Source organism: Heteronotia binoei, chromosome 9 (genome assembly GCF_032191835.1).
Source record: "Heteronotia binoei isolate CCM8104 ecotype False Entrance Well chromosome 9, APGP_CSIRO_Hbin_v1, whole genome shotgun sequence".
Lineage (NCBI taxonomy): Eukaryota > Metazoa > Chordata > Lepidosauria > Squamata > Gekkonidae > Heteronotia > Heteronotia binoei.
Window position 1 is genome coordinate 111,275,340 of NC_083231.1, and position 21,742 is coordinate 111,297,081.

At 50.3% G+C, this 21,742-nt stretch overlaps 1 protein-coding gene across 2 annotated transcripts in view; it reads right to left on the minus strand.

The window, feature by feature from the left end:
• Positions 1–21,742, minus strand: part of GC (GC vitamin D binding protein) — a 45,280-nt gene that overhangs the window by 19,239 nt on the left and 4,299 nt on the right. For both annotated transcript variants that reach the window (XM_060247181.1, XM_060247180.1), the window contains exons 2-6: positions 8,512–8,581; positions 7,562–7,694; positions 6,644–6,855; positions 5,013–5,145; positions 3,537–3,631 (exon numbers count right to left, since the gene is read on the minus strand). In XM_060247181.1, the coding sequence (XP_060103164.1) occupies positions 3,537–3,631; positions 5,013–5,145; positions 6,644–6,855; positions 7,562–7,694; positions 8,512–8,581 (643 nt within the window). The remainder of the gene's footprint in view (positions 1–3,536; positions 3,632–5,012; positions 5,146–6,643; positions 6,856–7,561; positions 7,695–8,511; positions 8,582–21,742) is intronic.

Sequence of the window (21,742 nt, forward strand, 5' to 3'; positions counted from 1 at the left end):
ATTTTCAGCATAGCATTCAGTTCCTCTCCTCAAAATACCCTCCAGGTTGCAAAAAGATTGGACCAGGGGGTCCAATTCTATGAGCCCCCTAAGAAGGTGCCCCTATCCTTCATTATTTCCAATGGAGGGAAGGCATTGAAAAGGTGTGCGGGCCCTTTAAATTTGATGGCCAGAACTCCCTTTGGAGTTGAGTTATGCTTGTCACACCCTTTCTCCTGGCTCCACCCCCCCTAAAGTCTCCTGGCTCCACCCCAAAGTCCCCAGATATTTCTTGAATTGCAGTTGGCAACCCTATATACCGAAAAGACCATTTAGGTTAACACGAAGTTCTGAAAGTTAACACAAAGTCTCCGTATACGTACTGTCTTAAACCCTTTAAACTGATCAAAATCCTTCCCCTTCTTTCTATCTCTGGGGCCAGAAAGCCCATGGAAAGGAAAGCAGCCTGTCACTAATAACACAGGTCGAGATGCAGGACAGGAACCCAGAAGTGACCGACAGGCTGCTGGGCCCCACAACGATGGGACCGATGCCACAGGGACGGGCTCGAAACACTCTATAACCCCTCAAAAGAACAGCAGTCTAGCTCGCTTCCCCCGAGCCCTGCCGCCATAAGCCTCAAGGGGGCTCATTTTGCGGCATCTCCCGGCGGGAGGGTGGCACCCGCACGGGACACATATCAAATGAAAGAGGGGGCGCAGGGCTATCAGAAACAGCCGGCGGAGGGAGTCGGGAGACCACCCCACTGGGGGATCCACACCCCAAAAGTGATGAAGGTGGCGCAGATAGAGCCAACAGAGCAAACAGGACAAAATAAATAGGCTGCATTATGCAGCACAGTTGAGAAAGTGCCTTATCCCATACACTGATGAAGTAAATACAGGATCTGAGAACAAAATTGCACCAGAAGACACAAACACAAAGCTCCCTTACACTGAATCAGTGCTTGGGTCCACCAAAGTCAGTATTGTCTAGTCCAGTCACAAACACAAAGCTCCCTTACACTGAATCAGTGCTTGGGTCCACCAAAGTCAGCATTGTCTAGTCCAGTCACAAACACAAAGCTCCCTTACACTGAATCAGTGCTTGGGTCCACCAAAGTCAGTATTGTCTACTCCAGTCACAAACACAAAGCTCCCTTACACTGAATCAGTGCTTGGGTCCACCAAAGTCAGTATTGTCTACTCCAGTCATAAACCCAAAGCTCCCTTACACTGAATCAGTGCTTGGGTCCACCAAAGTCAGCATTGTCTAGTCCAGTCACAAACACAAAGCTCCCTTACACTGAATCAGTGCTTGGGTCCACCAAAGTCAGTGTTGTCTACTCCAGGGGTGGCCAGAGGGAGGGAGGGAAGGAAGGAGGGAGGGAGGAAGGAGGGAGGGAGGGAGGGAGGGAAGGAAGGGAGGAGGGAAGGAGGGAGGGAAGGAAGGAAGAAAGGAAGGAAGGAGGGAGGGAGGGAGGAAGGAGGGAGGGAAGGAAGGGAGGAGGGAGGGAGGGAAGGAGGGAGGGAGGGAAGGAAGGAGGGAAGGAAGGGAGGAGGGAGGGAAGGAAGGAAGGAAGAAAGGAAGGAAGGAAGGAAGGAAGGAAGGAAGGAAGGAAGGAAGGAAGGAAGGAAGGAAGGGAGGAGGGAGGGAGGGAAGGAAGGGAGGAGGGAGGGAGGGAAGGAGGGAAGGAAGAAAGGAAGGAAGGGAGGAGGGAGGGAGGGAAGGAAGGAAGAAAGGAAGGAAGGAGGGAGGGAGGAAGGAGGGAAGGAGGGAGGGAAGGGAGGGAGGAGGGAGGGAGGGAGGGAAAGAGGGAAGGAAGGAAGAAAGGAAGGAAGGAGGGAGGGAGGAAGGAGGGAGGAAGGAGGGAGGGAAGGAAGGAAGGGAGGAGGGAGGGAGGGAAGGAAGGAAGGAAGGAGGGAGGGAGGGAGGGAGGGAAGGAGGGAAGGAGGGAGGGAAGGAAGGAAGGGAGGAGGGAGGGAAGGAGGGAAGGAAGGGAGGAGGGAGGGAGGGAAGGAGGGAAGGAAGAAAGGAAGGAAGGGAGGAGGGAAGGAAGGAAGAAATGAAGGAAGGAAGGAGGGAAGGAGGAAGGAGGGAAGGGAGGGAGGGAGGGAAGGAAGGAAGGCCGGCCGCCCCTTCCCGCCAGCCGCCCCCCCCGCTTTCGGCCCCCCCTGCTTACCTTGTTCCAGGGTGGGTGGCAGCCTCTCCTCCGGGCGGCTGGTGCTGCTGGCGGGGCTGGCGGCGGCTGCGGAGGCCGGGGAAGCGGCGGAGAGGCCGGCGCTGGTCTCTGGAGGCCTCCAGGGACCAGCGCCGGCCTCTCCGCTGCCTCCGCGGGCCTCTGGAGGCCCTCCAGGGATTCGCGGCGGCCTCTCCGCTGCCGGCGCTGGCCTCTGGAGGCCTCCAGGGACCAGCGCCGGCCTCTCCGCGGCCTCCACGGGCCTCTGGAGGCCCTCCAGGGACCCGCGGCGGCCTCTCCGCTGCCAGCGCTGGCCTCTGGAGGCCTCCAGGGACCAGCGCCGGCCTCTCCGCTGCCTCCGCGGGCCTCTGGAGGCCCTCCAGGGACCCGCGGCGGCCTCTCCGCTGCCTCCGCGGGCCTCTGGAGGCCTCCAGGGACCAGCGCCGGCCTCTCCGCTGCCTCCGCGGGCCTCTGGAGGGCCTCCAGGGACCCGTGCCGGCCTCTCTGCTGCCTCCGCGGGCCTCTGGAGGGCCTCCAGGGACCCGTGCCGGCCTCTCCGCTGCCTCCGCGGGCCTCTGGAGGCCTCCAGGGACCAGTGCCGGCCTCTCTGCTGCCTCCGCGGGCCTCTGGAGGCCCTCCAGGGACCTGCGGCGGCCTCTCCGCGGCCTCCCCGGCCTCCGCCACCGCCGCCGAGCCCTGTGTGCGGACGGGGAAGGCGGCGAGTGAGGGAGCCAGCGTCCCTGCGCGTGCGCACACCGCCGTGCGCACGCGCAGGGACGCTGGCTCCCTCACTCGCCGCCTTCCCCGCCCGCGCCCGCGGCCCGCCGGCTCCCCGCTGGCTATACCGGGACTTCTAATGGTCCCGGTATAGCCAGCCCGGGAGCCGGGAATTGGGGGCCAGAACCGGGAAAGTCCCGGGAGACCGGGACGGTCTGGCCACCCTAGAGGGGTCTCAGCATTGTACAATGTGATACAAACCCCCCTTCCAAGCAGCCATTATCTGCAGGAGAGCTGACCTCTGCCAGATGGAGATCAGTCGTTAAAGCGGGAGATTTCCAGGCCCCACCTGGAGGCTGGCAACCCTACATCCTGGGAAACAGAACCCAAAGATTCAACGTATAGAAGCTAATTTACTACAGAAATTAAAGTGACAGGTTTAGCAGAGGACTGAGGCTCAATCCGGTCGGAATTCCGTGACAACAGACTAACAAAATTTGTGGCAGGGTGTGCGTTTTCATGAGTCACTGCTGAAGAAGTGAGCCGTGGCTCGTGGAAGTGCATAACCTGCCATATTTTTTGGAGTCTCAGGTATCTGCCTTTCCCATTACCTACTGCCAGGCCCTTTAACTGCCACAGATGTAGAAAGCATCTTTCATACCTGAGTTTCGTTTTCTCTTTCCCCAACAAATCATAGTGGGAGCAGGCTTTGTTGGACACGTGAGTGAGTATCGCAAGAGACCGCCGGTTCAGCCTCTGGAAGGCAAAAAGGATAGCAATTCATTAGAACAGGGGCCTCCAAACTTTTTGATGTGTGGGCACATCTGGAATTCCGGCACAGGTGGTTGGGTCAATTGTATCTCCAATAGAAGCCAGAAACATTAATGGGTAAGAGCTCCACCTGACCTCACCCACTTTCTAAAAGCTTTTTGATGTGTGGGCACATCTGGAATTCTGGCACAGGCTGTTGGGTACAGCTACAAAACAGGTGCCATAAAATGGCTGTCACAGGAGGTGGAGCCAGCTACAAAATGGCTGCCGCGGCTTACCTTCAGTCACACAGTGAAGACCTTTGTGATTTGGTGGCAGCTGCTGCCAAAGCAACGTTAAAAAAAAAAAAAATCTCCACAGCCAATCGTATCTCTAATAGACAGCCAGAAACATAACTAGGTAAGAGCCCTACCTGGCCTCATCCACTTTCTAAAAATACTTGGTTGGCACCAGGAAAAGGAGTTGCCAGGCACTACATTGGGGAATGCCTTCATTTGACAGAGATGATGTGACAGATCTTTATTTTATTTATTTATTTATGTGATTTATATCCCGCTCTCCCCACCGAGGCGGGCTCAGGGCGGCTTGCAACATAAAATCTAAAACAATAAAATTAATAAATATTAAAAAAGCATATACAATAATTTACAATAATTAAAACAGTGAAACAAGAAACAAACAGTCTGACAGTTCGGTGCTATTCTCACAGCCTTCCTTCGCAGTTTTTAATACCGGTTAGTTATATGCCAACCGGAAGAGGACCGTCTTACAGGCCTTGCGGAACTGCCCAAGGTTGAACATATGAACATATGAAGCTGCCTTATACTGAATCAGACCCTTGGTCCATCAAAGTCAGTATTGTCTTCTCAGACTGGCAGCGGCTCTCCAGGGTCTCAAGCGGAGGTTTTTCACACCTATTTGCCTGGACCCTTTTTTGGAGATGCCAGGGATTGAACCTGGGACCTTCTGCTTCCCAAGCAGATGCTCTATCACTGAGCCACCGTCCCTCCGCAAGGCCCTCACCTCCTCAGGTAGCTGGTTGTCACTACTATGTCGCTACAGTTTTGTTGTCGCTACTATGATCTGGCAGATCTTTCAGTCTGTTGGACTCAGGGCTCGTGTTGTATCAAGAGCATCTTTGCCTATTAGGCCACATCTCCTGATGTAGCCAATCCTCCAAGAGCGACAGTAGGTCCTTTAAAAAAAGCCCTGTAAGCTCTTGGAGGATTGGCTACATCAGGAGTGTGTGGCCTAATAGGCAAAGGAGCTCCTGCTGTAAAATGAGCCCTGGTTAGACTTACAGCTGGGAGGGATGGTCGCAAAGGAAGCAGGGCACCTTTTAAATTCAAAAGAGAAAACCTCAGACCTCTCTTAAGAAGCATATTCTGGGCACAGCAGAAATACAGCAGGTTGCCACCATGGATATGTAGCTCATTGCAGAGGCTGCCAGAACGGGCAGGGGGGCGATGCTGTAGTCTGTGGAATACTCATAGAGATATCTACAAAAGAGACCACAAAAGCAAGGCTAAGGGAGTGCTATATAACAAATTCGGCCACCTGGCTTAGCGATAGGGTTGCCAAGTCCCCCGCGGCTGGTACCATAGAGTTTCCCCCAAATTGCTAGAGCGTCCCCATGTGAAACCATAGAGTTTTCTGTGAATTCCTAGGGTGTCCACGCATGACGTGCCCAGCATGATGCATCACTTTCGGGTGCCGCACGTGCTGTGTAAGGATGGGACTCTTTGGGGAGTGGGGACCCCCCAGCGGCCTCTTCCCTACCTGTGGGTTGAGGCCTGCCAAACAGACCTGGGACAACTGCATTTTTACCTGGTTAAATGTAAAAAAAAATAATTTGTCTTGTAAGCTGGGTTAAAGTAAAAAAAATAATTTCTCATCCTCAATTCTCTGTCTTTCCTGCTTAAAGGGGTGAGGATTGTTGTTTGAACAAATTACAAAGGTGATCTGATTTCCAGTGGAATGAAGAGAAACAAATTTTATTTGCAAAAACAGAGGCACATTTTAGATGACACATTCATGTAGGGTTCCTTTCTACACTAGACTTTAATCCTGATTCAACCCTGTCCCCAGACTGACATTCTACGCTACACTCCAGTTTACCCATATTTTTATTTTTATTTTTTTCTCCGCATTTCCACACTATATTTGAGTTCACCCTGGTTCTTATCTCATTTTTGTCTTGTTTCTACTCTACACTCGAGGGAATCTGATTTAGGGTTGCCAAGTCCCCCACAGAATACTCAGTTTAGGGTTGCCAAGTCCCTCACAAGTGCTGACATCATGCCGGCAACATTGCATGCCGGCCGCTCTAGGAGTTTCTGAGAACTCTCTGTGGTTTCCCCAGACTTTCTAGCAATTTGGGAGGGAAAACTCTGTGGTACAATAGGTACCATAGAGTTCCCTCCCGAATTGCTTGAGCATCTGGGAAAACCATAGAGTTTCCCCAGAAGCTCCTAGAGCAGCCGATGCTCCACATCGCTGCTGCGATGACATCAATGCGAGTGACTTCATTGCACCGGCGATGTCGGGGGAGGATCCCCCCCACCAGCCCAATGCAGGCTGGCGGGTTGGAAACCTCCAGGGCGGGGGAGCCCCCTCCTGGTCTGGGAACTTGGCAGCCCTAACTCGTTTTGTTTGAATATCTTAAAAGGTTTAATGTTGCCATGTCCCCCCTGGCCACCTGCAGAGGATGGGGGGAGGTAGAGTTGCCAGATCCAAGCTGGGAAACTCCTAGAGATTTTGGAGTGGCACCTGGGGAGAACAGGGACCTCAGTGGGGTGCAATGCCGTAGAGCCCACCCACCAGAGCACCTTTTTTCTTCAGGGGAACTGATCTCTATAGTCTGGAGATGAGCTGTGATTCTAAGGGATCCCCAGGTCCCACCTGGAGGCTGGCATCCCAAGCTTGTGACTGCCATTGCAAAGTGAGCCCTCCGAGAAATGGCACTGTTAGAAAATGAACTCGCTTTCCAGAACTTGCCTGTCTCGAAAGTCCTGGGGATCCTTTGCGAAGGCCTCGCACACTTCGGCATTCGAGGGCTCCACGTATGTCGGGAACTCTTTCGGAGGGTGTTTCAAGGCGGCGAGGCAGAGCTTCCGTTCCAGGCCTTTTTCGGTACAACAGGCCTCTATCCCCGCATGTTTGGGGAAAGGAGCAGAATCACTGCAAGATTTGGCAGAGAGGGCTAAAGACTGGGGCAGGGGAGATAAGGGGGGGGGGGAGAAGAGAGAGAGAAAGAAGCAGGAATGAGTTACAATTTTGTTCGCTGTCTACATGGGTTGGTAGGGTTGCCAGAGATTTGCAGATTAAAAATAATAACACTGTAAGAACAACAGTGTAAAAACAAAGACAATACAGCAGCAACTTTTCAAAAACTATACATGGGTAACCACAAAATGGAATGCATTTGGAAGGGACCGTTCCTTCAAAGAACAAGTTCATTTGAGAGAGTGGTAAAGCTGCAGTACTGCAGTCTGAGCTTCTCTGATCACGACCTGAGTTTGATCTCGGCAGAAGCTGGGTTCAGGTAGCCAGCTCAGGGTTGACTTGGCCTTCCATCCTTCCGAGGTCAGTCAAATGAGGACCCAACTTGCTGGGGAGAAAGCGTAGATGACTGGGGAAGGCAATGGCAAACCACCCCATAAAAAGCCTGCCGTGAAAACATTGTGATGCGACGTCACCGCAGAGTCAGAAGCGACTGAGGCTTGCACAGGGAACTACAATGACAATATACCCTATTTGCCTACAACTCCCATCAGCCCCAGCCATTGGCCATGCTGGCTGGGGCTGATGGGAGTTGTAGGCAATATACCCTAATGACCATATACCTTTAAGCCCGTCAGGATGGAAACAACCTGAATGCATTTCTGTCACAATGGGGGAAATACTGAAACATACTTCATTCTCATAGCAGTTAGCATCAGCTCCTTCCGGGCAGCATTTCTCTGCTATAGCGACAATCTCATGCACGACGTTCAGGATTTCCTCATACGTGGCGTTGGAATATTTTTTGCTGCTCGAGATAATTGCTCTGCGGACAAATAGGAACAAGAGATTCAAAGTCATACTCTGGGAAATAGTTTTGCCGGGTCTGCTCCCTTCTTCGTGCATTTTGCTAATACACAGAGGAGGATTCTGTTCAAGCAGGCTTGAAGTTGTGTGTGTGTGTGTATGTACACACACACACACACACACACACATATTCTGGAGATCTGGGGATGGAGACTGGGAGGGACAGAGATCTCCATTATGTACAATACCATACTGTCCACCCTCCAGAATAGCCATTTCTCCAGGGGAATTGATCTCTGTAGTTTGGAGATGAGATGCAATTTTGGGATTCCTATATATCAGGGGTGGCCAACGGTAGCTCTCCAGATGTTCTTTGCCTACAACTCCCATCAGCCCCAGACATTGGCCATGCTGGCTGGGGCTGATGGGAGTTGTAGGCAAAAAACATCTGGAGAGCTACCGTTGGCCACCCCTGCTATCTATCTATCTATCTATCTATCTATCTATCTATCTATCTATCTATCTATCTATCTATCTATCTATCTATCTATCTATCTATCTATCTATCTATCTATCTATCTATCTATCTATCATCTATCTATCTATCTATCATCTATCTATCAATCTCTCTCTCTCTCTCTCTCTCTCTCTCTCTCTCTCCAAGCCAGCCGAAAGGGTTTTGGGGGCTATGAGAGCTACACAATATGTGTGAAAGAACCACATGTTCTTTGGCCACCCCACAGTTTGGCCACCCCTGTTGTAGCTGGTCTCCTGAATGCCAGCAAGGCTGAATGTACGAGTGGGACTCTGCCTCGAGGAGTCTTCAGAATACATACCCAGCTCGGAAGTGGTCTTTCCCTAAGTTGTTGAATTCTTGGCAGACTTTTTCTCTCATGTAATCTCGCCCTGTGTGGCGGGGGGGGGGGGGGAGAAAAAAACAAGGAAGAGGAATCGCAAGTATCTTTTAAAAAAGTTTTCCCAGTCGCATTTCCTGCATCCAGATGTTGAGGACCCTTTGGCAGAGCTTGAATGAAGCACGGCTGCTTTTGAAGGCGAGCACCTGACTCTTATCACTTGGTTCATTTCAGCAGCTATTTTGGTCCTGTAGGTTGCCCTTTTGCGGAAGTAAAGGAGGGACATTATTGGGACTCCTCCTTGGGGAGTCTTCAAAATACCCAGCTTGGAAGGGTTGCTGACTCCCAGGTGGGGCCTAGTGACCTCCTGGAATTACAGGACTCAAGACTATAGAGCAGGGGTGTCAAGCATGCGGCCCGGGGACCAAATTGGGCCCCCGGAGGGCTCCTATCAGCCCCCTTGAGCAACTGGCTATCGTCTAAATCCTTCTACCTCTCTCTTGCTTCCTTCTGCATCACAGCTTGCTTTGCCAGGCTTGCTCAATCGCACAGGAGCTACAGAGCAAAGCCTCTGTTTTCTGTATCGGCTGACCAGCACATGAAGCAACTTATATACAAAAGCTCACAATGCCCAGCCATTTCATTTTTTCCCCTGGGTCTTGGGCTCAAGGCATTAACCATGAGATTTCTCTACTGAATGTCAATCAATCAAAAGCAGGTCTGCAGCTTAACAGACAAAGACTTGAACAACACCTGAACAGCCTACTCAAGATTGCTACAGCACAGACATTGCTGCCAGATCTTGATGCAAGAATTCAGTGCAAGAGGCATCAGTTATCAGAAACTGTTAAAATATTGCAAGAGTGCTAATCTTTTAAGCAAGTTTTAAGTTTTTTTTAAAAAAATATTTAATTGTGTTTGTCTGTGTTCTTTATAAAGTATATATCTCCACTACCTGGCATTACATTTTATGACACGCATGGCCCAGCCTGACAAGGTCTCATTTATGTCAGATCCAGCCCTCATAACAAATGAATTCGACACTCCTGTAAGAACATAAGAGAAGCCATGTTGGATCAGGCCAATGGCCCATCCAGTTCAGAACTCTGTGTCACACAGTGGCCAAAAAAATCAGGTGCCATCAGGAGGTCCATCAGTGGTGCTGGGACACTAGAAGCCCTCCCACTGTGCCCCCCAGCATTAAGAATACAGAGCATCGCTGCCCCAGACAGAGAGTTCCAACATAAGAACATAAGGGAAGCCATGTTGGATCAGGCCAATGGCCCATTCAGTCCAACATTCTGTGTCACACAGTGGCCATAAAACCCAGGTGCCATCAGGAGGTCTGCCAGTGGGGTCAGGACACTAGAAGCCCTCCCACTGTTGCTCCACCCACCCAAGCACCAAGTATACAGAGCATCACTGCCCCAGAGTTCCATCTATACCCTGTGGCTAAAACAATAAGAACAATAAGAAGGTGGATGGAACTACCTTTCCATACAGCTTTCTACAAAAGGTCCATTTATGGTGTTTTTCTCTCAACTCCACTGAACAGCCTGACTGATAGAGGCAGAGGGTTTTTTTTTTTTTTTTAAGCAACAACAACACAAAAACCCTTGAGCATCTCGCTTATTTTGAGAACATTTCTGCTGCGGATGACGACCTTCCCCCTTTGGAGAGGCATAATCCTTGACTTAAAGGCAGCTTAACGCTGAAATGATGGTTTTGGAAAATGCACAGCACTTAAAAGGATCTAGAGAAGAACCGAAGGGGGGGAAATATGTTTTCAAATAATGGGTCCACCTCCCCCTTCCTTCAGTTTCCCCAGGAGATCCCATTCCCTTAATGCACCAGTTGCATCCTTTTCATTTATTGCAGCTTCTTAGGGATAGGAAATATGATTTCCTTCGCATACCTTTTCCTACTCTGCAGCATTTAGAATCCTTCATTTTGCTTTATTCTGGAAACAAAGCAGAGAATTTAGGGTTGCCAATCCCCAGGTGGGGGCAGGGGATCCCCCGGTTTGGAGGCCCTCCCCCCGCTTTAGGAGCATCAGAAAGCTGGGAGGGGGAGAGAGGAAATGTCTGCTGGACACTCCATTATTTCCTATAGAGACCGATTCTGATAGGACAGGGGTCCTCAACCTCTGTGCCATGGACCAGTACCGGTCTGTGGTCTGTTAGCAACTGGGCTATGAGTTGTAAAATTATTTCATTCTATATTACAATGTAGTAGTAGTAGTAGTAATAATAATAATAATACGGCATTGGATTTATATCCTGTCCTCCACTCCAAATCTCAGAGTGGCTCACAAACTCCTTTATTTTCTTCCCCCACAACAGACACCCTGTGAGGTAGGTGGGGCTGAGAGAACTCTGACAGAAGCTGCCCTTTCAAGGACAACCTCTGCGAGAGCGATGGCTGACTCAAGGGCGTTCCAGCAGCTGCAGTGGAGGAATGGGGAATCAAAACCAGTTCCCCCAAATAAGAGTGCAGACTTAACCAACACACCGAAATAAAGTGCACAATTGTATCGTCCCGAAACCATCCCCTCTCCCCCGGTCCGTGGAAAAATTGTCTTCCACAAAACTGGTCCCTGGTGCCAAAAAGGTTGGGGATTGCTGCGATAGGCCATAATGGAGAATTGATCCACGGGTATCTGGGGCTCGGGGGGGGGCGCTGTTTTTCGAGTTAGAAGCACCAAATGTTCCGAATAGCATCTGATGCCTCTCATCAAAACATCCTCTAAGTTTCAAAAAGATTGGACCAGGGTACCCCCATCCATTATTTCCAATGAAGGGAAGGCATTTAAAAGGTGTGCAGTCCCTTTAAATGTGATGGCCAGAACTCCCTTTGGCATTCAATTATGCTTGCCACAACCTTGCTACTGGCTCCATCCCCAGTGACTCCTGGCTCCACCCCCAAAGTCTCCTGGCTTTGTGTATCAGCTGCCCCAGTCATGTTGACTCAGTTGTCTTGTGCTGCATGATCCGCCTCCAGTCTCAGCGAGAAAGGTGGCCTCTAAATCAGGGGTGTCAAATATGGCCCCCAGAGGGCTCCTATCAGGCCCCTGAGCAATTGGCTGTCATCTGCTTCCTTCTCCCTCTCTCTTGCTTCCTTCTGCATCACAGCAAAAACTCTATTCTCTCCACTGGCTGATAGCTTGCTTTGCTAGGCTCTCTCAGTCGCACAGCAGAGCTGAGAAAGGGGGGGGGGGATAGCTTGCTTTGACAGGCTAAATTACACAGCAGAGCTACTAAGTCAAGCCTCTCTTCCTTCTATTGGCTGAGGCTCCTCTCCCTCCTCATCCCCTGGGGAAGGAAGGAATGACCCAGAGCTTCTTTTTCCCAGTTTCCATTGGATAGCTACAAAGAAAGCACCTTTAAAATCAATGGGCGTTTTCACACTGACCTTAATTGGCAGCGACGTCCCTCTTCACCGCGCAGGATCTGCGCGGATTTCGCACCAATTGCTGCGGAGCACCCGGAAAAGCCGCAAAGTCCCGGGGCTTTTGCGTCGCAGATGTAAACCGCCAAAAACCAGTTTACATTTGCGACGCAAAAGCCGCGGGACTTTGCGGCTTTTCCGGGTGCTCCGCAGCAATTGGTGCGAAATCCGCGCAGATCCTGCGCGGTGAAGAGGGACGTCGCTGCCGATTAAGGTCAGTGCGAAAACGCCCAATGAGTGCTAATGACTTAAGCGTGTTTTAAGGTGTTTTTTTTTAAAAAAATCTTTACTTGTGCTTGTGTCCTTTATAAAGTTTATGTCTCTGTTATCTAATCTTAAATAGGCACAGACATGGCCCAGTCTGACATGACCCAGCCTGGCCCAATATGACCCGGCCCAACTCATTTATGTCAGATCCAGCCCTCATAACAAATGAGTTTGACACCCCTGCTCTAAGTGATGTGAGTAAATAATAAGAATAAACAGGGCTTTTTTTTGTAGCAGGAACTCCTTTGCATATTAGGCCACACCCCCCTGAGGTAGCTAATTCTCCAAGAGCTTACAGGGGTCTTTGTACTGGGCCTACTGTAAGCTCTAGGAGGATTGGCTACATCAGGGAGGTGTGGCCTAATATGCAAAAAAGTTCCTGCTACAAAAAAAGCCCAGAAAGGTGCTCCATTAAAACATTTACATCCACAGACACCTGGTTGTGTGATAGGATTGCCAGCTCTCCTCGTTGCTCCAGTGGGGTGTGTGTGTGTGTGTGTTGCGAGGTGTTCTGGGATGTCCCCGACATGATGACATCACCTGGAAGTGATGTCATCATGTCAGGTATGTCATGCAGTGACTCTCTGGGTTTTGGGCAAAGCTCTATGGAAAAACCAACTTCAAACCATAGAGTTTTGCTTTCGAACTAGGTGAGGTCATTGCGTTGAGGACGTCACATGGTGATGTTGCTGTTTGGGGGTGGCATTTCTTCTGCTGGCTGATTGGCCAATGGCGGGTGGAAGCCCCGAAAACCAGGGCAATCCCTACCAGGACCTGGGGACTGGTAACCCTATTGGGGGATTAGAGTTGCCATTCTCCCGGTTTGTTCTGGTCCTGCTGTAGGACCTCCTGATGGCACCTGGGTTTTGGCCACTGTGTGACGCAGAGTGTTGAACTGGACAGGCCATGCCTGATCCAGCATGGCTTCTCTTATGTGGAAGCTGGAGACGCATTGCTATTATAACTGATCTTCAGGTAAGAGAGTTCAGTTCACCTGGAGAAAATGGCCATTTTGGAAAGCGGGCTCTATGGCATTATACCCAGGCCTCATTTTGGGCAGGAGCTCACAGGAGCAGAGCTCTGGAATCTCGACATTTTATTGTGCTCTTCCTTTCTTAAAAAGGTCAAGGTAGTCCCCTGTGCAAGCACCAGTTATTTCTGACTCTGGGGTGACGTTGCATCACAATGTTTTCACGGCAGACTTTTTATGGGGTGGTTTGCCATTGCCTCCCCCAGTCATCAACACTTCCCCCCCAGTACCTTTAAATATTTGCATTTTAAGTAAATAACACCGGCGGGGGTCAAGTAACGGGAGGAGGGGTGCGTAGAAAGTAATATATGGGGTAGATAAAAGAAGTTTTTTTTAAAAATGTAAGATATAGATTTATTACCATATGTTACCAATAAAATTGTTTTAAACCTACACTTCCCCCCCAGCAAGCTGGGTACTCATTTTGCCGACCTCGGAAGGATGGAAGGCTGAGTCAACCTTGAGCCAGCTACCTGAACCCAGCTTCCGCTGGGATCGAACTCAGGACATGAGCAGAGAGCTTGGACTGCAGTACTGCAGCTTTACCACTCTGCACCATGGGACTCCTTTCTTTCTTACCCCCCATCTCCCCCCCCCCAAACCCCTTTCTTCTTGGCTCCATTGTTCAACCCCCTGTGAGAATTTTGCTGAACTCTAAGATTTAACAAACTTTCTAATATTTTCCCCTACAAAAAAATGGGAAAATAACCAAAACATATAAAGTAGACAGATGGAAATCTTCATCATGCCCCTTGTGGCCATGTAGGAGAAAGTCTTTTTAAAAAGGATGATGGGAGTAAGGTTTTTATTATGACAATTCTAATTATAGGATCACTAAAAGAAAAAGAAAAAATCCACCTGTATTGAAGTTGTACAGCAAAATGTTTTAAATTGTATTTTATCGGTTTTAAACTATTATAGAGGTTTGAACTGACTCTTTGCCACCCTGAGTCCGCTTGCGGAGAGGGCGGGATAGAAATCTAAAGTAATAAACAAACAAACAATAATTCAAGAAGCATTTTAAGGTAGATGATGAGCTGATATAATGTAGTACACCTTCTGTTGATGTCAGGGGTGTGTGGCATATGCAAACAAGTTGTGCTAAGACGAAGAAGAAGATATTGGATTTATATCCCGCCCTCCACTCCGAAGAGTCTCAGAGCGGCTCACAATCTCCTTTACCTTCCTCCCCCACAACAGACACCCTGTGAGGTAGATGAAGATATTGGATTTATATCCCGCCCTCCACTCTGAAGAATCTCAGAGCAGTCACAGTCTCCTTTACCTTCCTCCCCCACAACATACACCCTGTGAGGTGGGTGGGGCTGGAGAGGGCTCTCCCAGCAGCTGCCCTTTCAAGGACAACCTCTGCCAGAGCTATGGCTGACCCAAGGCCATGCTAGCAGGTGCAAGTAAAGGAGTGGGAAATCAAACCCGGTTCTCCCAGATGTCCGCACACTTAACCACTACACCAAACTGGCTCTAAGGAGCTCTGGCACCTCTTTTCCTATGGAATGACCCCTGATTATACCCCATTGAAGTCTCTCCCCTCCCCAATATCTAGACTTCAACTTTTCTTGCTTGGACCCTCTCGGAGCAAAAATGAAAAACAGGATTGCAGTTCAACCAGAGACCTGAAGAGGGTACTACTGCACTGTAAATTTTTAAAACCAAGCTGTTTCAAAAAGCCTCCAAAGGCATTGGCTTCTCTGATATGGATATATGCAAGGGGCATAAATACTTATAAAACCGCCCTATTACACAATCTCAAAAGGGAAGGCTGTTTATCCTGTAGCTACTGCATGCGCCAAAGGATTTATTAATGAACAGCTAATCCCACAAAGTGGTATTGATTTAGCTACAAAAGTGCGTTTGCTTGCAGTCCCCTGGCCACCACCAAATTAAATGCCAGGGGAGACTTTGGGAGACTGGGCTATGACTCCCCCACCTTAACAGCAACAGATAGGGTTGCCAACGTCCAGGTGAGGCCTGGAGATCTCCCGGAAATACAACGGGTCTCCAGATGAAAGAAATCCGCTCCCCCGGAGAAAATGGCTGCTTTAGAGAGTCTACTCTAGGGTTGCCAAACTCCGGCTTGGGAAATACCTGGACATTTTGGGAGTGGAGCGTGAGGGCAGGAATTAGGAGAGGAGGGAGCCATTCCTGTGGCAGAGGGTAGGATTTGCAATAATGGGTTAAGATTAAGGGCAGGAAAGTATATTGGATATTAGGGAAAACTTTTTTACAGTCAGAGTTGCTCAACAGTAGAATCATACAAAGCAGGTTGGGGAGGTGGTGAAATCCTCCTTCCTGGCAGTCTTTAAGCAGCAGCTGGACAAAGACTTGCCAGGGATTCAGGGGCGGGGAACAGAGTCTCTCCAGATGTTTTTCGCCTACAACTCCCATCTGCCCCAGCCGGCATGGCCAATGGCTAGGGCTGATGGGAGGTGTAGGCAAAAAACATCCGAAGAGCTCCCGCTGGCCACCCCTGCTTCTAGGCTGATCCTGCATTGAGCAGGGGGTGGGACTAGAAGGCCTGGATGGCCCCTTCCGATTCTGTGATTCTGTTCTATGAGTCTTACTGGGGAACAGGGGTCACTTCGTAGCAGGAGCCGCTTTGCATACTAGGCCACACCCCCCTGATGTAGCCAGTGTAGAAATCAGTTGTATACCGAGGAGGTCTTCAGCCACCACCTGGAGGCTGGCAACCCTATTGGATTCTAGGGCATTTACCCCGCTGAGGTCCCTCCCTTTTTTCCCCCCTTTCAAACCTTGCTCCTCCCACGCTCCATCCCCCAAATGCCAGGAATTTCCCAAACCAGACTTGGCAACTGTGTGAGAATATTCCCCTTATGGGAAAGGTGTTTCCATCAAAATTCTGCACTAGACCTTTTATCCTGGTTCAGCCCTGTCCCTAAACTGACATTCTACGCTTGACTCGTGAAATCACAGAAACCAACTCTGAGTTTATGATTCTAGTGTAGGAAATCAGTTTGGGGACGGGGCTGGACCAGGATTAAAGGTCTCGTGCGGAACCGTCAGAGTCAATTTGCAGGCTGATGATGTAATAATGCACTGACCTGCCTACTACCCCCCAGGCCATTCCTCCTGACTCTGGTAGGGACGCCTGTGGGTCACAGAGTGCAACATGTTCCCTTGCAGGGCTGCACAAAAGCCCCCGCCTACCCACGTCTTTGCTTAAACAGACAATTGCAGCACTTATGCATCCAAGCCTTCCTTCCTTCCTTGCCTGCTTGCTTCCCTGTCAGTTTGGTGTAGTGGTTAAGTGCGCGGACTCTTATCTAGGAGAACCGGGTTTGATTCCCCACTCCTCCACTTGCAGCTGCTGGCATGGCCTTGGGTCAGCCAGAGCTCTGGCAGAGGTTTCCTTGAAAGGGCAGCTGCTGTGAGGGCCCTCTCAGCTCCACCCACCTCACAGGGTGTCTGTTGTGGGGGATGGAGGTAAAGGAGATTGTGAGCCGCTCTGAGACTCTTCGGAGTGGAGGGCGGAATATAAATCCAATATCTTCATCTACCTCACAGGGTGTCTGTTGTGGGGGATGGAGGTAAAGGAGATTGTGAGCCGCTCTGAGACTCTTCGGAGTGGAGGGCGGGATATAAATCCAATATCTTCATCTACCTCACAGGGTGTCTGTTGTGGGGGAGGAAGGTAAAGGAGATTGTGAGCCGCTCTGAGACTCTTCGGAGTGGAGGGCGGGATATAAATCCAATATCTTCATCTACCTCACAGGGTGTCTGTTGTGGGGGAGGAAGGTAAAGGAGATTGTGAGCCGCTCTGAGACTCTTGAGTGGAGGGCGGAATATAAATCCAATATCATCATCATCATCATCATCTTCTTCTTCTTCTTCTTCTTCTTCTTCTTCTTCTTCTTCTTCTTCTTCTTCTTCTTCTTCTTCTTCTTCTTCTTCTTCTTCTTCTTCTTCTTCTTCCTTTCCTGCTTGCTTTCCTCCCTTCCTTTCTTGCTTCTTGTTCTTTGAATGCCTGATCACAGTATCATCAGGGGAGGGGCTATGGCTCAATGTAATGTACTCAGTGATGAGACGTGTAGAAGGCAACATGCTTTATTGGACGGTACATCACAGAACAGGGCAACGCGGGCCGGGACCCGCTTTATATACATTCAACCCGGAACAGCCCTCCAGCTGGCCAGCCCATTCCTGGCCAGTCAAGCGGAGTCTTTTCCTGCGCTGTGCAGGGTGACCAAGGGACTTCCCCTGGCCGCCTCTGCTGCATGGCCGCGCGGTGCTTTAGTTCAGCACAAGACACTACACTCCTCCCCCCCCCCCTAGTCTAAGATACATAATCCTGCAAGTAGGCTGGCGCCCTGCGTTCCCGGGTAGATCTCCTCAGGGTTGCTTGCGGTGCGGAAACGGGCCCCGTGGAGGGGGTCTCCTCTTGGGGATTCTCTTCGGGTGGCTGGCGGGCCGGCTCTGGTTGCGGTTCTGGATTGGCTGGCCTCGGGGGATCGTATGTTGGCAGGTTCGGCGCTGGCGGGGCCACTTCTGGGGTTCCCGTTGCTGGCTCTCCCCTGCTTACCGCTTCCCCCGCCTCGGGTGGTTTTTCCGGCAAGGTGCGGCAGCTGGTCGATGTGCCTCCTCAGAACCTGGCCCCCCTTGGTCGCTACCTCGTACGATCGGGACCCCGTCACCCCAGCACCTCACTTCTGGAGATTGTAAGCTGCTCTGAGACTCCCTTGGGGAGTGAAGGGTGGGGTATAAATGAGGCAGCATATGCTAAACCAGGGGTGTCAAACATGCTGCTTGGGGGCCAAATCAGGCCCTGGAGGGCTCCTATCAGGCCCTCGAGCAACTGGCTGTCATCTGCTTCCTTCTCCCTCTCTCTTGCTTCCTTCTGCATCACAGCTTGCTTTGCCAGGCTTGCTCAACCACACAGGAGGCACAGAGCAAAACCTCTATTTCCTCCATTGGCTGGGGCTCCTCCCTGGGGAGGAAGGGTGGAGGAATAGCTTGCTTTGCCATGCTCTCTCAATTGCACAGCGGAGCTACTGAGCCAAGCCTCTCTTCCTTCTATCGGCTGAGGTTCCTTTCCCTCCTAGTCCCCTGGGGAAGGAAGGAAAGAGCCAGAGCTTCCTTTGCCCAGTTCCCTGGATCCCATGGGAGAAATACAAAGAAAGCATCGTTAAGACCAATGGGTGCTAACGTTTGAAGCATGTTTTAAGTTTTTTAAATAATATATTTGTGTTTGTCTGTGTTCTTTATAAAATTTCTCTGCTACCTAGTCTTAAATAGGTACACACATGGCCTGGCCAGACCTGGCCCGACCCAACAAGGTCTCATGTATGTCAGGTCTAGCCCTCATAACAAATGAATTCGACCCCCCTGTGCTAAACACTAGAACTTGACCGATTGTGGGGGGAGGGGCTTTAACAGAATGGTGAACTTTGGGGTGGGGGGTGGGGTGGGAATGAATCTTCCATTTGTGGACCTATCTTGGAAAATCCATGCGAATTTCCTTCCTTCTGCAAAAACTCTGTTCCAGGGTCCCCTTTCCTCTTTATTTCTCTACGGAAGGGACTGGTTAGCATGTTACAAGCCTTTCAAACCTTGCCAGAGCTAAATGGGAAGATTTGCAGGCAGAAAGGAGAACCCTCCCTCTCTGCCCTCCATCAAGACACCCACTCGGTGTCTGTAAACTTCGTGGAGGAACATTTGATTGCCATCTAACGACTCTGTCATCTTCGTAATTGCGGGACATTTTGTTGTCACCGGAAGTTGGCGGCTCTCAGCCAGCCAAATGTGCTGTTTTTGTCAAAAGGACCTCTATAAAAACGTCGAATAAACAACCCCAGACGTCTTTTAAAAGTGGAGATGCTGGGGACTGAAACTTTTGTGTGCCGCACGGATGCTCTGCTGAGCCCCAGCTACCAGGTGTGGCGGTCAGGGGTGGAATTCTAGCAGGAGCTCCTTTGCATATTAGGCCACACCCTGCTGATGTAGCCAATCCTCCAAGAGCTTACAAAAAAGAGCCTTGTAAGCTCTTGGAGGATTGGCTACATCAGGGGTGTGTGGCCTAATATGCAAATGAGCTCCTGCTAGAATCCCACCCCTGGTTACGGCTGGTTTGGCAGTTTGGTGTCGTGGTTAAGAGCAGAGGACTCTAATCTGGAGAACCGGGTTCGAACCCCCATTCCTCCACGTGAAGCCAGCTGGGGGACCTTGGGCCAGTCACAGGTTCTCTTAGAACTGTCCTCTCAAGAGCAGTTCTTGAAAGAGCTCTCTCAGCCCCACCTGCCTCACAGGGTGTCTGTTGTAGGGAGAGGAAGGAAAAGGAGATTGTAAACTGCTCTGAGACTCCTTTGGGTAGTGAAGGGCGGGGTATAAATCTAATCTCTTCTTCACTATGAAGAAAAGGAAGAATAGGTTTTTATACCATGCTTTTCCCAGTTTGTTGTAGTGGTTAAGTGTGCGAACTCTTATCTGGGAGAACCGGGTTTGATTCCCCACTCCTCCACTTGCACCTGCTGGAATGGCCTTGGGTCAGCCATAGCTTTCATAGGAGTTGTCCTTGAAAGGGCAGTTGCTGTAAGAGCTCTCTCAGCCCCACCCACCTCACTGGTGTCTGTTGTGGGGGGGGGAGGTAAAGGAGATTGTGACCGCTCTGAGACTCTGAGATTCAGAGTATAGGGCGGGATATAAATCCAATATATTCTTCTTCTACTACTACTTTAAGGAGTCTCAAAGCGGCTTCCGAGTTCCTTCCCTTCCCCTCCCCACAGAGGGCACCTTGTGAGGCAGGTGGGGCTGAGAGAGTTCAGAGAGAACTGTGACTGACCCAAGGTCACCCAACAGGCTTCACGTGGTGGAGGAGTGGGAATCAAACTTGGTTCTCCAGATTAGAGTCCGCTGCTCTTAACCACTACACCAGCCTGGCTCTCACTCTGCTCGGTCAAGGTTTATTTATACAATCTGACCCTGTTATCTCAAAACCGCCACTCTGCATTTATCAGTTTTTCTACATGATAAACTGCTGGGGAGGGGCCCTGGCTCAGTGGTAGAGCATCTGCTCAGCGTGCAGAAGTCCCAGGTTCAATCCCCAGCATCTCCAGTTAAAGGATCAGAGAGCAAGTGATGGGAAAGACCCCTCTCTGAGACCCTGGAGAGCTGCTGCTGGTCTGAGTGGATGCTACTGACTGTGTTGGACCAAGGGCCTGATTCAGTACATGGCAGCTTCAGGCGTTCATGTGTTCACTGCCAAAAAGTCCTGGCCCATTCACAGATCGCTTAGGAAGGAAGTCTTTGGATATTATCTTGCTATGAAGGTGCACCTCTCTCTCTCTGTCTCTTTCTGTGTCTCTGTATCTTTCTGAGGCTCTGTCTCTGTGTCTCTGTCTCTCTCTGTGTCTGTCTCTCTGTCTCTCTTTCTGTCTGTCTCTTTCTCTTTCTGAGTCTCTATGTCTCTCTCTGTTTCTGTCTCTTTGTCTTTCTCTCTGCCCCCCCTCTCTGTGTCTCTTTCTGTGTCTCTGTATCTTTCTGAGTCTCTGTCTCTCTCTGTGTCTCTATCTCTCTGTCTGTCTCTTTGTCTCTCTCTCTCTGCCCCCCCTCTCTCTCTGTGTCTCTCTCTGTCTCTTTCTGAGCCTCTGTGTCTCTGTCTCTCTCTCTGTGTTTGTGTCTGTCTCTTTGTCACTCTCTGTCTGTCTGTCTGTCTATCTCGCTCTCTCTCTGTCTCCCCCCTCCATTCCTCAGTTGAGCCCAGGACAGCATATTCAGCACACCATAGGTGTCTTGAAATTTCTGGGGATCTGGGGAATGGAGCCTGGAAAAGGTGGGGTTTGGGGTCAGGAGGGGCTCCAGCAGGGCATGACACCATAGAGTCCACCCTCCAAAGCAGCCGTTTTCTCTGGGTGAGCTGATCTCTGGAGATAAGTTGTAATTCTGGGAGATTGCCAGGCCCTGCCTTGGAGGTTGGCGACCCTAGTTCCCCTCAAAACAACTCTGAAAGATCGGTTGGGCTGAGAGACCGGCCTGAAGTCACCCGGATATGGCTTTCGATTTTGTTTTTACATGGAGACTTTTCATTCACCGCGCTTGCACTTCAATTGCCTCTCCAAAGTAATTAAGAGGCAATTTGTTGTCTTTAGGCTGAGGCAAATACATGCGAAAGCAGCCCAAGATAGTCGCTGGATTGGTTGAACGTTAGTCTTGCTTTGATACTGAGCACTTCAAAAATAAAGATGGTCTAGCTTCTTTAAGTGAGATTGTTTTAGTCATTTACCTGGAGAGTTCACTTTCCTGGATAGTCATTTGCCTGGATTGTTTATAGGGTTGCCAAGTCCAATTCAAGAAATATATGGGAACTTTGGGGGTGGAGCCAGGAGACTTTGGGGGTGGAACCTGGAGCACGGCTTCTCCTACATTCTAGAACCAGTGTTCCCTCTAAGTTGAGTTAGTGTGAGCTAGCTCACAATTCTTTAGCCTCCAGCTCACACA